General features: G+C 39.4%; 1 protein-coding gene across 3 annotated transcripts; it reads right to left on the reverse strand.

Moving 5' to 3' along the window:
* On the reverse strand, positions 1–11,906 carry HSPA13 (heat shock protein family A (Hsp70) member 13). 3 transcript variants are annotated; one of them, XM_040980639.1, is made up of 5 exons: positions 11,705–11,906; positions 9,956–10,296; positions 6,294–6,507; positions 4,712–4,879; positions 1–2,976 (listed from the first exon to the last, which is right to left on the reverse strand). In XM_040980639.1, the coding sequence occupies exons 1-5, from the start codon at positions 11,727–11,729 to the stop codon at positions 2,309–2,311; spliced, it is 1,416 nt and encodes a 471-aa protein (XP_040836573.1). In that variant the 5' UTR covers positions 11,730–11,906; the 3' UTR covers positions 1–2,308. The 3 variants fall into 3 exon arrangements, with proteins under 3 accessions (XP_040836573.1, XP_040836575.1, XP_040836572.1); XM_040980641.1 differs by lacking the exon at positions 11,705–11,906 and adding an exon at positions 11,244–11,461; XM_040980638.1 differs by lacking the exon at positions 11,705–11,906 and having other exon boundaries at positions 9,956–11,203.
* Between the last annotated feature and the right edge of the window lie 3,714 nt (positions 11,907–15,620).

A 15,620-nucleotide genomic window follows, 5' to 3' on the forward strand; every position in this document is an offset into this window, starting at 1 on the left:
TTTAAAAAACAAAATGCAAAATGGTCTTTATTTACAGTAAAATATGAATTACCTGTATATGCACAAATTTCAGAGGCACAATCTGTTATGCACAGTAACTAATTTTCAGTACATTACACACAGTAGTATCTGTTGACAAGTCAGTGGTGAGTGACACACAGTACCAAAACAGTCCTGATGCAAAATAAATTACTCAATTCACATATTCTAATCATACAAGACAATACTTAGACAATACTTTAAAAAGTACTGTACCTCAAGAAAAAAAAAAAGAAAACCCCACAAACCTACTTATTTGTACAACTAAAGTCTTTAAGTCTGTTCCACAAAACATGACTTGAGATTGTTATGTGTAAATGATCCCTTTCAGGATGCATTCTACTTTTTAAATAAATAAACTACACTAATGTCAAGACTATTTACATATAGCCCTCTAAAATAACTGAATATTCCTTCATTTAAAAACAAAACGGTTGTAACTACACTAGACACTATGAGAAACTACTAGCCTCCAGTTCCAACACTGCCGTTCTATTTTTCAAATTATTTAACTTCCAATTTAAATTTGAGATCAGCTGTCCTGTGTTGTGTACTGCTTTCTTCAAAAAGCATTAATATTTAATAGATTGTCTTGAACCATATCAAATATTAAGAAATTCAAGATTCTTATTTAAGCTTTGAAATGCTTTAAAGCTGATACCATAAGATTTTGAGATAAACTGAACACTTTTGCTTTAAGAGCTTCTTAAAAAGAATGTTTCAATCTTAAAATCTATCAAAGAAGTATATGAAGTCTAAGAGAACAAAATTCTCATATTGCAATCAAGGACTCATCTTTGGCATTTTTTTCATTAACCTAAAATAAAACAGCAATATTTTGTTTTTTTATCCACATACTACATTGTGCACAAAACAATTTGAAATTGTTTTAACAGCAATCTGATTGCTAAAAATAATAATTTTCTAAAATACTAACAATAGTTAGCTAAAATGTTTTGTTACATTGAAAAAAAACTGTGTAGTAGTTGTAAATAATATGGACATTCCTCTAAAATAAAACTGCTAAATTTTCTTTCTTGGTCCCTGTGATTTTTCTAAAGGAAACAAAAGGCAAAAGCTAGAAATGCCACAAATGTTGATTTGTGGCAATTTTTCCCTGTTGTCTTCCAGGTTAGGTTTCCACCTTACTTCAGCATTCACAAATATTCTCTCTCCTTACTCAACCATCTTCTGGTTTCTAGTGACCAATTAAAAAAAAAAAGTACAAATAACAATGAAAAATAATAACCAGACTAATACAATTGGGTGCATTTGGTCATTAAAAATAATGGGAGAATATGTTCACGAAATTTGAAGAAATATTATTTGATCACTCAAATAATGTATTCCTTAGGGCTTTTGAAAATATACATGAAACCTAAAACATGAGTAATTAATGCTATTTACCAATATCTGCAAAGATGGCAGGTAACAAAAGTGAGATAGTAATGATGGCTTTATTGTAACATGAACATGTTTTAAAATGTTAATCCTAAAACGCAATTAATAAGTTCCTATTGTTTTCCAATATCACACAGAATCATGAAATTCAAGCAGAGTGACATACAGTTGGTGAAGGTACCAGAAAATAAATTGGGTATTTATGGAATAGAAATACCTGAATAAACCTAAAGCCATCTTAGAAAACAAACCAATCTGTTAAGATATATTTTAAAACGGTGGAGTGTGCAGATTATGAAAATATGACACATAATGAGACCACAGTTATGAAAGCCACTGAAATATAACATGGCAATTACTGAAGGTGATGTTTGCAGTTTATCTTGATAATACTGCTATGTCCTAGATAAATACCTGACGTCAACACTGTCCTTCAAGTATATTTCAAAGTAAGATAGATGTAATAACCAAGTAAAGAAATTACCAGCTCCTACTAATACAATCAAGTAAGAGCTGGGAATCTTATTTTAATTGGCACTACATAACATTTACAGAATATAATGTTAAGTGCATATGGTTGTCAATTCATGAACCCGGAAAATATAGTCACCAACCATACTCCTCCCCTACGAGGGTTTTATCTCAGTTCTCATTTTAGAATTCTCTGATGTAATGGGAGCTCTCCAAAATCAAATAGTATCAATCTGGTCACATCTAATCCTACAATAAAATGTTACATGAAGCTTTTCTCTGTTGAGATGCACCTTTCTAGGTCAATCTGTGAGAGGAAACAGATGACTTTCTCTTTTGGAGGCGTGGCCTGATAAAGGGGAAGAGGTTATCCGACAACAATCACGTTTTCCACAACTCAGTTGAAATTGGTTTTTTGTAAATGCTTATTGGGGATTTCTAACGCACTGACTTGCAGAGGCCAAGAGCCTCCGTCAATGCCTGCTTGGATAGCCACCCCGGTCACCACTGCCAGGTCAGGGTCTACAGACGTGTTGGGATCCTTTCCAAAGAACTCTTGAATGACTTGGCGGATCCGTGGAATACGAGTAGAACCCCCAACTAAAACCACCTCATCGATCTCAGTCTTTTCCAGGTGTCCTTCTTTCAATACCTGCTGAATGGGCACAAGGATTTTCTGGAAGAGATCTTCATTAAGGCTATCAAAGAGCTTCCGTGATATTTCTGCTTCAAACAAAACCTGTCTTTTGCCACTGTCCTTTTCAGAAAGGCCGGGTCCAGGCACACTGTTGAGCTGCTGTCCCCCTGCTGGGGAGCCCCTGTCCCGCAGTGCTTCAGTCTCAGGCGTCTGGGGATTGTTACTGTCCTGTTCCTCCACTGTCAGTAACACTGATATCTGAGCAGACTGATGAAGCGTCAGATTTAATTTGACTGTTTCCACAGCTTGTCTTAATCGGTGGATTTCCTCTTTCTTAGAAGGGTAGAAACCAAACTTTTGATAGATCTGTGTATATAAGTACTGAAGCAATCTCTGATTGAAGTCCTGTCCTCCAAGTTTATTGTTTCCTAAGTAAAAACACAGAAGAGTTAATATTATGCAATTGTGCCTACATGTGTGTAGAAGTATACAACCTACATTCTGGGAGAAAAAAACTCCTTCTGAATATATTATTAAGATTTTATTAACACAAAGAAAGATTAAGAAATAACTGAATTAAAATGGTTTTAACCCTAATTTATATTAGTTAGAAACATCAAGGTTAGACAACTTTTAAATAATGTCAAAGTATTTCTTAATTAAATAATTTTTCAGAAAACAGACTGAGAACACAGATTAAGTTTACAAAACTATTTAAAACACTAAAAGACATTATCCTCAACAGAAGACAGGGCTTTTTATAATTCAAAGATAGCTGTTGGATTTTTCTTTTTTTTTTTAATTCTTTTACTTGTTTTCTCATTAAGAGCTGAGAAGCAGAAAATAATTTCAAAGGAAATTATTCTCCTGCACTGACTTAGTGCAAACAAATCCAATAAAGAGAAAGGAACACACAAAAGCTCAACTTTGCAACTCACAGCTCAACCCTTCAATGCCTTAGTTGATTCACTTAAATCATGTGCAACAAAAAAATCTTGAAAAGAGCAGGTGCGTAACGTTGTGATAAGGCTATCAGTTAAGATGCCTGTGCCTCATTGCTATCAGATTCCTATGTTAATTTTTTATTTTTGTGTTTTTAAAATTTTATTTATTTTATCCCAAAGGATATAGTTACAGAAACAGTTCTTTGTCTGTGAGTTCAGTTCCCAAACGCTGTATCAGCCAGGAGTGGGCCCTACTGAAGCGAGGGGCTGAGAACTCAATCTAAGCTTCCCAAATGTGTTGTAAAGGCTCAAGCATTCAAGTTACTATCTGCAGATCCCTAGAGTGTGTATCAGCAGCCTGGGAAAGTAGGGGAAGATGGCCCAGTGCGTTGGGATGCTGTACCTGTGAGGGAGACCCAGAGGAGGCTCCTGGCTTCGGATCAGCTCAGCACTGGCTGATGCAGCCATTTGGGGAGTGAGTCAGAGGAAGGAAGATCTTTCATTTTCCTTCTTTTGGTAGATTTGTCTTTCCAATAAAAATAAATATATCTTTGTAAAAAACTGAGAATGAAGTTTATCGTTTCTTACAGAACATCAAAAATCACATTTTCTAAAGATATCTATATTATAAAAATATTCCTAAGTGAAATAAATGAATTATCTCCCACTTTAAGAGCATTTTCTTCTCTCTGTTCTCACCATCAACATGAAAATTCATATTGCAGGAAGGGTATTATGACAATGAGGGCAAGCTTTCTTGGGATGCAGCGCTTTGTTCATGACACTGCAAGGCAGAAAGTGTGGCCCTAGTACTTGGAAAGTTCCTGCCTGCCAGGTGGCAGACCCATATGGAACCCCTGATTCCTACCTTTGTCCCAGGCTAGACCAGGATGTAGCAAGTGTTTGGGAAGTGAATCAGAATACAGAAGACCTTTTTCTGACTCTCTCTGCTTTCCAAATAATAAATAAATAGACAAACCTAAAAAAAAAAAATTCTACTGGCTCACTGAACTGAATTATAACTGGCAGTGTCTGTGGTTAGAGGATCACAGGCAATTTTTTGAGATTTCACTATAAACATACACAAATGGTAAAATTACAGAAACAGAAAATCACAATGAATTCAAAAAAGTCTGAAAAAGGAAAAAAGCAACATACTACATATTAGAAATGCTAAGGAAAGTATTATTGGCTGAACTTAACTCCATAGTTTTCTTACCTGACATCGCTCGGGTGAGAAACATGCCTCCTTGTTTATTCAGCAATGACACATCCAGAGTCCCTCCACCCAAGTCTATCACTAAGACATGGAAGACCTCCACCTTATGGAGGCCATAGGCCATGGCTGCCGCTGTAGGCTCATTGATGACCCTCAAGATCTTCAGCCCTGTAAAAGTTGGAAGCAAGAATAGCCCATGAGGTGATACTATTCAGAACTGCTTCCCGTTTAACTGCATATCATGCCTTGGTCTTCTGTAACATGAACTTTCACTACATAACAATGAGAGCAGTCACAAACCAATACAAATCTTACAGGAAGGACAGAGACCAGCTCTTCTAAATGATGCCATTAAAATTATTCAAAACAATTGCACATAAGAAACTCCACATTGAATGGAATAAGTCATTTTATTCTTGATTAATATTTCACTTTAAGAGAAATTGCTTTTTCTAGTATTTACGTGTTAAACAGGAGTATATGACTGATAACATTTTCAAGATTACAAACTAAAACTAATTGTCGTAGATAAGAGAAAAAGTCCCAGCTCCTCCCCCTCCAATCCAGTTCCCCGCTTATAATACAGGAAGATAGCAGAGGACTGCTCAAGTTCTTAGCTAGTTCAACGTCAAATGTCCTTGAACAAAATTTCTCTTTAAAGTCTGGGAAATAATTTGGAATTTTGCATCAGGGATCCTGTTGGCATAAAAAAAGTTACACCTACTTTAACACTAAAGTTTAGGGAAAAAGAACTGCACATTGCTAATTCATTCCTATGTTGTATTCATCTTTCTCATGGGCTATCTGAGGTTTCATGTTATAAAACATAAACTTTGTATTGTATCATGGAGCTTTCATAATTACCATACATATTTCTATCAAGATCCAATTTATCTACTATCTTTGTTTATAAGCCAATAATTTGGTGAGTTACAAAGAGAGAAACTATGGGGGTGGTACGGTGACACAGCACACTAATCCTCTGCCTGCTATGTTAGTATCCCACATTGGCACACATTTGAGTCCTGGCTCCTCCACTTTCAATCCAGCTCCCAACTTATCACATCAGAAAATAGAAGATTACTCAAGTTCTTGGACTCCTGCACCCAGGTGGGAGACCCAGAAGCTCCTAGCTCCTGGCTTCAGGTCAGCTCAGCTACAGCCACTGTGGCCATTTGAGGAGTGAACTCCTGCTCTCTATAAATGTATCTTTCAAATAAAAATACATCTTTAAAAATACCAAAAAATAAAGACAGAAGCCAGGGTGGGCATTGCTGCTTGGGATCCTCATGCCCCATGTCAGACAGCCCACTGCACGTGGTAGGAAGCAGAGGAAGACTCAAGTGTTTGGACCCCTGGCACCCACGTGGGAGACCCCGCTGGAGCCGAGGGTACCTAGCTTCAGTTAGGACCGGGCTTGGTTACTATGGGCATTTTGACAGTGAATTAGCACAGAGAAGAGCTCTTTCTTCTGCTTCTTAAATAGATACAAATACAAAAAACAAAAAACAAAAAAACCAAAAAAAACCCTTATATAACACAATTTTGAAAAAAATTACAGCATAGGCATGCATATGGTTACCTGCAAGGTTAGCAGCTTCAATGGTAGAGTTTCTCTGTTTTAGATCAAATTCTGCTGGTACAGAAATGACTGCATTGGCAACCGGCATTCCAAGATATTCTTCAGCCATTTTCTTTAATTTCAACAACAGGCGAGAGCCAACATATTCAGGGGTAACACTGATGGTCTCATTACTGGTTACTGAAAATTCAATCATCCCATTTTTGTTTAAGACCTGTGAACAGGATTTGTAAAAAAAAAAGGGGGAAGAAAAGAGGAAGAAATGTGTATATACACACATTTATACTTACACACATATACATAAGCTTTATACAATTAAAGCTTACCTTTACATTTTAAATATCATAAAGTCCATCTACAATCCAATATATTTACCAATATATTTGCCTACTAAACTTAATACTTTAAAGCTACAGAATGAATCCATACATTTTCATTAACAGAATAAAATTCAATATTAAGCAACTATAACATAGACAATATCAACATTTAATAAAGTAATGAATTACAAAATACAAGTATAGCTGTTTAATCCTTCAAGATCAACTTCTTTTTTCAATTAACTTGATTCAAAAGTAACAGATATCTAAAAGAATTCTCCAGTATACACTAACAAGAATAATTTTAATCCATTTGTTAAGATCATGTACAATTCATATTCTTATTCCCATGACAGCATGCTATGTATCATTATCACAGTTAATGAGGGTATATTTGCAAAAATAAATCAATCCTAAACATACCGCCCTAGGGCCTAGCACAATGGCTCAACTGACTGATCCTCCTTAAGTGTTGGGATCCCGAATGCATGCAGGTTCCTGTCCTGGCTGTTCCACTTCCCATCCAGCTTTCTGCTTGTGGCCTGGGAAAGCAGCAGAGCATGGGCCAAAGCCTTGGGACCCTGCATCCACATAGGAGACCCAGAAAAGTTCCTGCATTCGAATTGGCCATTACAGGCATTTTGGAAGCGAACCAATGGATGGAAGATCTTTCAATCTTTCCTTCTCTCTGTAAATCTGCCTTTCAAATAGAAATCTTTAAAAAATGAACCAAAAAAAAAAAAAAACCCCATAAAAAACAAACAAAGCCCCTCACATTGGTTATATCAATTGATTTTTAAAAAGATTAATACTGAACAGAACTAAATTGCTTAAGAAATTGTAAGAACTTATCCCCATTTCCCCAGTCACTCCAGAGATTACATTAAGGTCTCAGCCAGGAAAATTTGACCTTTCTAACAGTAACTAACAATCCTCCAGGAAAATAAAATTAAGGGCAGGCACTGGGGCACTGAATTAAGTTACTGCCTGGGACTGGACATCGCCTATAGTAGTGTCCACTAAAGACCTGACTTTTGGGTTCCAATTTAGCTCCCTGCCACTGTGTCTCAGAAGCAAAAGACATGTTCTTGACACCCAAATGGAAGACCCAGGTAGAACTTCTGGTACTTGGTGCAAGTTTGCTTAGCGCTGACAACTGCATCTATTTGAGAGAGAACCAGCAAATGGAAGATCTCTGTTTACGTGTCAGTCTTTCCAATACATAAATCAATCAATAAAATATGGAAAGCTATCACGTACTATTGAGGAACACAATATCAGTACCACCAAAGCCCACATGTAACAGGAAGAATTTAAAGTCAGGTCACTTGCAAGTTTCACAACAATTACCAAAAATACCTTGTGGTCAATAAGAAATATAGTTACATAAATTAAAGGAAGTGTACAATTATAGGTGGTATTATTATTACTATACAAAATCTATAAAATGATTATGAAGTCCAAAAGGGACTAAAAAGGAACAAAGTTATACACTTTAAAAATTCAGAAAATAATTTGTAGCTCTCTAAAAATGGATAAAAAATAAGAATTTCCGTGAATAGGAGTGCTCAATTAGCAGCATTGGCATATGTATTTTAAAACTAATGCATTGAGAATCCCACTTCATAACTTCCAAAAAAATTTTACATGGGATAAATATTTAAATGCTTTAGGAGAAAAAAAGGAGTGAAACACAAACAAACAAATTCATATTAAACCATTAACAAAAAAGCTAGAATGGAAACAGGCATAATAAGTATAGTAAGAACCTAAAAGCATTTTTAAAAATAACTATTAAGAGATGATTTTGCTACATAAAATTTAAGACGTTACATATCATCAATTTTAAAATATTAAAGAAAAAAACTAAAATGTGGCCACATTAGAAATCAAAGAATTAAAAATTAATATGACACAATTTTTACTGACTGGCAAATACCAAAAACTATAGTTTGGTGTTAATATCATGGTACCTCAACATAAGCTGGCACCCTCAATGCCAACATCCCATATGAGTGTTGCTTCAAACTTAGTTGGTCCACTTCTGATCTATTTCCCTGCTAATGCGCTTGACAAAGCCCTGGAAAGCATGTGGATAATTGAACCTACATCCAGAGTTCAAGTTAGGAAATACCCAAAGAAGTATACAAAGATACACATACAAGGACTTTCAATAAAACGGCAATATTAGTGCAAAACCAGGCAAAAAAAACAAAATGTACATGAGGAGACAGCGGTTCAGTAAATAACGGAACAGTCATTCCACTCAACTACCAACTACTGTGACCCTCTTGACTAGTCATCAATGTCACATAGCTGAATTTGAAACAGGCCAGGACACAGAATACCTAGTATGATCTCTTTTCTTCTTCTTTTTTTGAAAGATTTATTTATTTTTTGATTATAAAGTCAGATATACAGAGGTAGAGAAACAGTGAGGAAGATCTTCCATCCACTGATTCAATCCCCAGGTGGTTGCAATGGTCAGAGCTGAGCTTATCCAAAGCCAGAAGCCAGGAGCTTCTTCTGGGGGTCTCTCATAAGGGTGCAGGGTCCCAAGGCTTTGGGCTGTCCTCGACTGCTTTCCCAGGTCACAAGCAAGGAGAAGGAGCTGGATGGGAAGCGGGGCTGCTGGGACACGAACCGGCACCCATATGGGATCCCTACGCATGCAAGGTAAGGACTTCAGCTATTTGGCTATCACACAGGGCCCACTATGATCTCTTCGTTTATCCATACACACATTTATGGATAGTACATGAACTTTCATCAACCTTGCTGCCTCCTTGAGAAAGCTAACAAGAAATTGTGAGTGCATAGGGCAAGGCCTAAGCCAGTGGTAGCATTAAAAGTGCTAAGGTTTCAATAGGATTTGGTTCCTGAACACATTTAAATCCGAACATCACATATTGTGGTCTTAAACAGGAGGTAGGCCTGATGAGGGGGCATGAGATTACAGAGGGAGAGCCCATGGAACGTGGTTCACCTGAACAGAGCTGGTTAGAGAAGCCTAGACTGGGTCTGTTCATTCTTTCTCTCTCTCTCTGCTTCCTGGGATTCTGCCTTGACCATGAGCTGGACTCACCAGAGGACACAAATAATGTGGCCCTTGTAAGTGACTTACTTTAGGTATTACATTGCATTAGCACAATCCATACTAGTATAGTCCTTAACCGACCTCAGTCCCCTCAGAAGTATGATGAAATTTCTTCTGTGGAAAAACATGATTTCCTTAGAGATGAAGCCAGTTGAAATACAACATTCTGTAACATGAAGCCAAACTATTGAGATGGTGGTACATGAAACTAAAATCGACGTAGATTTTAAGATTTAATCACTGACCTTAAATGGGTATCTGCCAACTTCAGCCTCCAGCTCTTCTGGTGTAAACACCTTGCCTATGAACCTTTTGGCATCATAGATTGTGTTCTGAGGATTTGAATCTGCCAACTCGAGGCTTTCATAGCCCACATACACGTCACTGTCAGTGAAGGACACCATGCTGGGGATGCTCAGGTGCCCATTCTCATCTGGAATCACCTTGACTGTTCCTGTGCCAGGAAAAAACACCCCAACAGAGCAATAGGTGGTGCCAAGGTCGATGCCAATCACTTTAGGAGTAGGCAGTGGTAAATACTGTTGTGCCAAATAGCCAGCCAACAGCAGAGTCAAAACAGCTGATCCTGAAACACAGGCAAATGAGAAGACATTTTTCCTTTGCAAATTAGTACAATATGTCCAAATACTACAGCAAGGCTTCATTCGTTCCACTTTGTTTGGGAATACAACTAAAATTACAAATCACAAGATATTTTCTTTTGTGGAACTAATAGCACCTGTCTCAGACATGAAGTATTTCGAAGCACTAACTGGCTGTAATAGTGTTATCAATGAAGAAATAGCAAAACTAAGCCACTCAGGTAACTAGATGTATATTCACTAATAGGTGAATAAACCACATGTTCAAAAATCCTGCTGATGCTCCTGGAAAATACAATTCTTCTGGAGTAAATGATAGAGATAATACAATTTACTTGAAGAAATGACATTTAGATTTTTACTTCTTATAAATAGCTTTAGTTATCACAGGAAAGGCAGCCCATTAAAATTCTCACAGCACAAGTTTTGTTATTGTAAAATCAAATAGAACGATCCATCATTTTTTTTTCTTAAAAAAAAGAGGTCACATGGATAAATTAGATACATTTACTTTGCTTAGGTATATTAAACTGTCATTGCTCAACGGAACACAGCATTTTATGTACTGAAGTAAAGATATCAGTATTAAATAGGATATTATTAATAGGGGCGGAGACATAAACGTTAATGGAAACACCTGAGCCAGCTTTTGCTCAAGCTTGCATCCTCCACTTCAGGAACAACAGATACTCGACCAATCTGAATTCAGGAAATCACGGAGTGGGAACCAAGGCCAGGCAGGCTGTGGAGACAGGCCACCGGGGATCCAGAACTCCTTCCGATGAAAGTTCAGGAGGCTGTGCTAGGCACCTGTGTCCACACAGGTTCCTACGACCCCAAATGTCCATTTGGAGGAGCTCATTCTCCTCACACATCTCCAGCCCCACCCTCCTTCTTTGCTAATGGCAACATTTCAGAAGTACCCCATCACCTTCTTAACAGGGGAAGCGAATTCCCAAAAGGATCTGGCGAGAAGAGCTGTGGATCCCACATCAAGCAGGCCTGACCCTCTTCAACTCAGTGGTCCTAGGGTGTCCAGCTCAGGAGCCTAACGCTGCTCCCCCTTTCCCTGCTTCCTCCTCAAAGGGGTTCTGTGATGCATCTTGTCGCGGCCTGCCAAAGACCCAATTCAGCCGGCCAATCAAGACTCAGTGCTGTGGGAATGAATGTGTTCCTAGTGCGCCGCACGAAGCTGGACCCACAGCATCCTACCCTGGCCCGGGCCACCCGCGTCCCTTCAAATCCCGAAAAAACATCTCTAAACCACCTTCCCGGCTTCCCTCCCGCTGCGCCAGCTAGTGCCAGGAGGTAAGACAGCCACTCCTGTCCGTCCTTCTCTCCCCAGACCGTCTCCATGTCCGTAACGTCCACAAACACCTTCCAGATACTGACCTAAAATCGTCATCTCTCCGGCCATTACAGTCCCACCAGAGGCTTGGGATGACTGTACCAGACGTGAGGCACCGCCCCCTCACCGACCGGCAGTCCTCGGAGGCCTCTGGGAAGTGTAGTCCTCTTAGTCCGACTCTGGCAGGGAAGCTACAGCGCCCGCAAGGCCTTGAACTTCATCTCCCATAAAGTCGCGGGGCGGAGAATCGCCATTCAAGAGCTGCCGATGACGACTGAGCCGCCTGCCTACGCAGGGACTGCCAAACCATTCATGCTGAGGAGGAGGAGCGCCACCCGGAGAACGCGTTGAAAATCAAATCTGGAGCTCCGCGAACCGACCTGAGGTGTAACTACACACATCTTTAGCCCCGTCCTTCGCTTGGCATTCTGGGTTTTGTAGTTCCGACCCGCTCTGTGAGCCGTTCGCAGTGAGGGAGGCTGTGAGAACCCTAAGGCGTGGGCGCGTCGGTAAGCCAGCTCAGGCCCCGATTCTTTGCCTTGGGGTCTACTCTCTGGTGGGAGTTCCTCGAAAGCTCCCCAACTGCAGCCTAGCTCGACGAGAATGAATCTGAAAGTTCCATGCCCGCCTCAAATCCTTAGCATTTGTTTTGGGGTCCATGAGGAGGATCAGGGCTGTTCGTTGAATCCTCTCAAAGAGTAGGGACACTGTGTATAGCCAGAGGAGTGAGTTCTTCAAACATAAATGGGGTTTTTAAAGTGTCCACCATTGCCTTTGTGGACAAGTTTAATGACTACTGATGGCCATTTCTGGCACTCGTGAAATGATGTTCAGATTCCCGCTCTCTAGTGGACCCAGTTTCTCATTTCACCGTTATTAGTAATATTTAATCGTTTTCTGTGTGGCCTTTTTGTTACTGCTGTTGAGGTTTCCAAGCCCAAAGATTCTGGGGACTGAATGTACTTTTTTTCATTTTAGACAGCTATGATTTCTGTTGACTACAGATCAAAGTGCAATGGGAATAAGCTGTTATTTGCTTTCTAGCTGATTTGGAACTATTCAAGGATATTTGGGAAAGTTTGCAGAAAAGTGGATGAAAAAACCAAAGCAAGCAAACAAACAAACAAACAACATGACTTTCAAACATTTTGGCACCAGAATAAGTCTATCTTAATTCCATTATTCCATGAACTTAAAAAAATTATGTACATATTGATTATTGAAATGGAATTATGGCTAACAGAATTTCTTTGTGATATTTTATGTGTGTTTTAAAGATAACATGTTAAATATGAAAGCCTTCATTTTTGTAAGAACTATTCAGTAAAATTCTTGTGAATAATGTGTGATTTTTGCATTTCTCAAAGTGTCAGGAGTTAGCCCTAAGTGATGGTTACTCCACAGAAGGCTTTATTCCTTGCGGAAAGTAAAGGAAAGAGTAGGAAGGTGCAGTTCCCTGGTGAACTTTTCTGAAAAGCCCTTGGTCAGTGTTTTGATAACAAGGATTGGCGGAATATCCAGATGTGGCAACAAAGGAAGAGAAAGGTCCTTCTTGTTCATACATGTCCGTAGTATGCATTTGCATCGGCTATATTCTAGAAAGTAACAGCCAGCTTGTCCCCTGCATGGAGAATGTAGCTCTATAATGACAAAAGTTCATCCTGGGTTATGAAAATATGGTTCAAATTGGTTTCTTACACAACTGTTCCTTCTTTGTGGAGGTCTGGCACCCACCTGAGAATAGTATTGTAAGATAAGCTTTCCTGGAGCATTGTCTGAAAAGCAGGTCCAGCAGTTAAAATTCTCTACTTTTGTTCCAGTGCCTCCTTCTCTTTTTGCCTAAATCCTATATTTTTGATTACCTGTTAAATTTACTACTATTACCTGGTACAATAATAATTTTAGAAAACATCTGTTGGACTGTGCTAAACATAGCCACAGGCCACTGATAGCAGTCAGAAAAAAAATAGACGGTGAACACACAAATATACTTTAATGTAACTAGGCAGAAATACACCTGAAGAATGACTGTATAATTTTATCTTGAGAGACAGTTTGGTGATGGCAAATAAGTCTGAGCAGTGTTTTAAAGAGTTTTGAAGGGAAAAGCTTAGAGGTGAATGGAGTAATATACAGACGTGGGCTGAAGGTGTTCCAGAGACAGACAGCTGGGTTATCAAGACCATGGAACCATGGAAGGATAAGACCATCTCGTGGGTTAGAAACCGCTGGGTCACAAAGCATGGAGTGGGAGTCTGTGAGGCAGGATTAGAGATGGAAGCCACATCAGCAGGTTTGGTCACTTGCACCTTTTGTCCTGTCTCCTATCCTTGCCTTCTCATTTGTTTGAGAAGTGTGTGGGGATCAATGTTATCCTCACTAGATGAGGAAGGAAGATTGAACTAACAGGTTATATTAGCTTTCTATTGCTGCCTTAGCAAATGATCACAAGTGTGATAATTGAAGCCAAAATAAATGTATCAGTTTATAGTTCTTTAGGTCAGGTCAGCAGTTTGGTATCTATCCTCTACTCATTAAGTTGTTGGCAGAAGCCATTTCAGTGTGATTGTATAAGTAAGGCCTTCATTTTCTTTCTGATTGCAAAGGCAGAGCCCGTCCTAGGGAGGCCGCCAGTATTACTTAATCAGAAGACCGTTTGCCCACATCTTTTTTTTTTTTTTAAGATTTATTTAGTTTTATTGCAAAGTCAGATATACAGAGATGAGAGAAAGAGGAAGATCTTCCATCTGATGATTTACTTCCCAAGTGGCCGCAATGGCTGCAACTGTACCGATCCAAAGCTGGAAGCCTGGAGCTCTTCCGGGTTTCCCACCCTGGTACAAGGACCCAAGGTTTTGGCTGTCCTCAACTGCTTTCCCAGGTCACAAGAAGGGAGCTGGATGGTAAGTGGGGCTGCCAGGATTAGAACTGGCGCCCATATGGGGTCCCGGTGCATTCAAGGTTGGGACGTTAGCCACTAGGCCACTGCTCCAGGCCTTTTTTTAAAATAGATTTATTTTATTTTATTTATTTGTTTATTTATTTTTTTTTATTGGAAAGGCGGATATACAGAGAGGAGAGACAGAGAGGAAGATCTTCCATCCGATGATTCACTCCCCAAGTGAGCGCAACGGGCCGATACTATGCCAATCCGAAGCCAGGAGCCTCTTCTGGGTCTCCCACGCGGGTACAGGGTCCCAAAGTTCTGGGCCGTCCTCGACTGCTTTCCCGGGCCACAGGCAGGGAGCTGGAAGGGAAGCGGGGCTGCCGGGACAGAACCGGCGCCCACATGGGATCCCGGGCTTGCAAGGTGAGGACCTTAACCACTTGCACCACCGCACCGGGCCCAAAATAGATTTATTTTAGTTTTTAGTTTGTCAACATCTTCAGTGCCAACAAGCGTAGGTCAGTTCTTTATTATTTTGCGTACTTCCTCCAATTCTTAGAAATTATAAGATTAGTTTAGGTACACCTGTGCAATCTAAGCTGATCTATCAGACCCTTTACCTTTTTCATAGCTCTACAGTTTCTGTTATCATGTAAGGTAATCTAGTCATATGTTCTGTTCCAGGAAGTTGAATGTGAACTGCTTAGTGAAGGGTATTGTTTGGCTTACCACGATGCATGCTGTAGTCCCCCGAAGCACACATGCATCCACTTGAAAATTGACATGTTCCACACCTCATTCCATTATAATATCAACTCAAAATCCAAAGCAGCTCAGTCAGGAATCCTAAATGCTGCCATCTAAAGGAAAGGGCGTGATATCATATATCCTTTCTTGGCTTGTAATCAGAACAATGAGATCTCTAGGGAACAATGAGGATGCTGGTGAGACTGTTCCAGCTGTTTCCAGAGTTATAATAAGGTTATGAAGATCAGAAAACTCAAGGCATTTGTGTTAGGAGTAAGGCTACAAACTGAGCCACAGAGAGAAGTGTGCATATTCTCCTTTTTGTT

This window comes from Ochotona curzoniae, unplaced genomic scaffold (assembly GCF_017591425.1).
Source record: "Ochotona curzoniae isolate NIBS_2020 unplaced genomic scaffold, NIBS_Ocur_1.0 contig_3498, whole genome shotgun sequence".
Lineage (NCBI taxonomy): Eukaryota > Metazoa > Chordata > Mammalia > Lagomorpha > Ochotonidae > Ochotona > Ochotona curzoniae.

What these genes read in the sequence shown, in the direction of transcription:
- HSPA13 (XM_040980638.1), bottom strand. Translation starts at nt 10,375, where the DNA reads ATGAAGCCTTGCTGTAGTATTTGGACATATTGTACTAATTTGCAAAGG. An exon ending in TGAAGCTGCTAACCTTGCAG is followed by an intron (nt 4,880 to 6,293) that starts GTAACCATATGC and finishes CAACTTTTACAG; the next exon opens with GGCTGAAGATCTTGAGGGTC. An exon ending in TCTCACCCGAGCGATGTCAG is followed by an intron (nt 2,977 to 4,711) that starts GTAAGAAAACTA and finishes GTTTTTACTTAG; the next exon opens with GAAACAATAAACTTGGAGGA.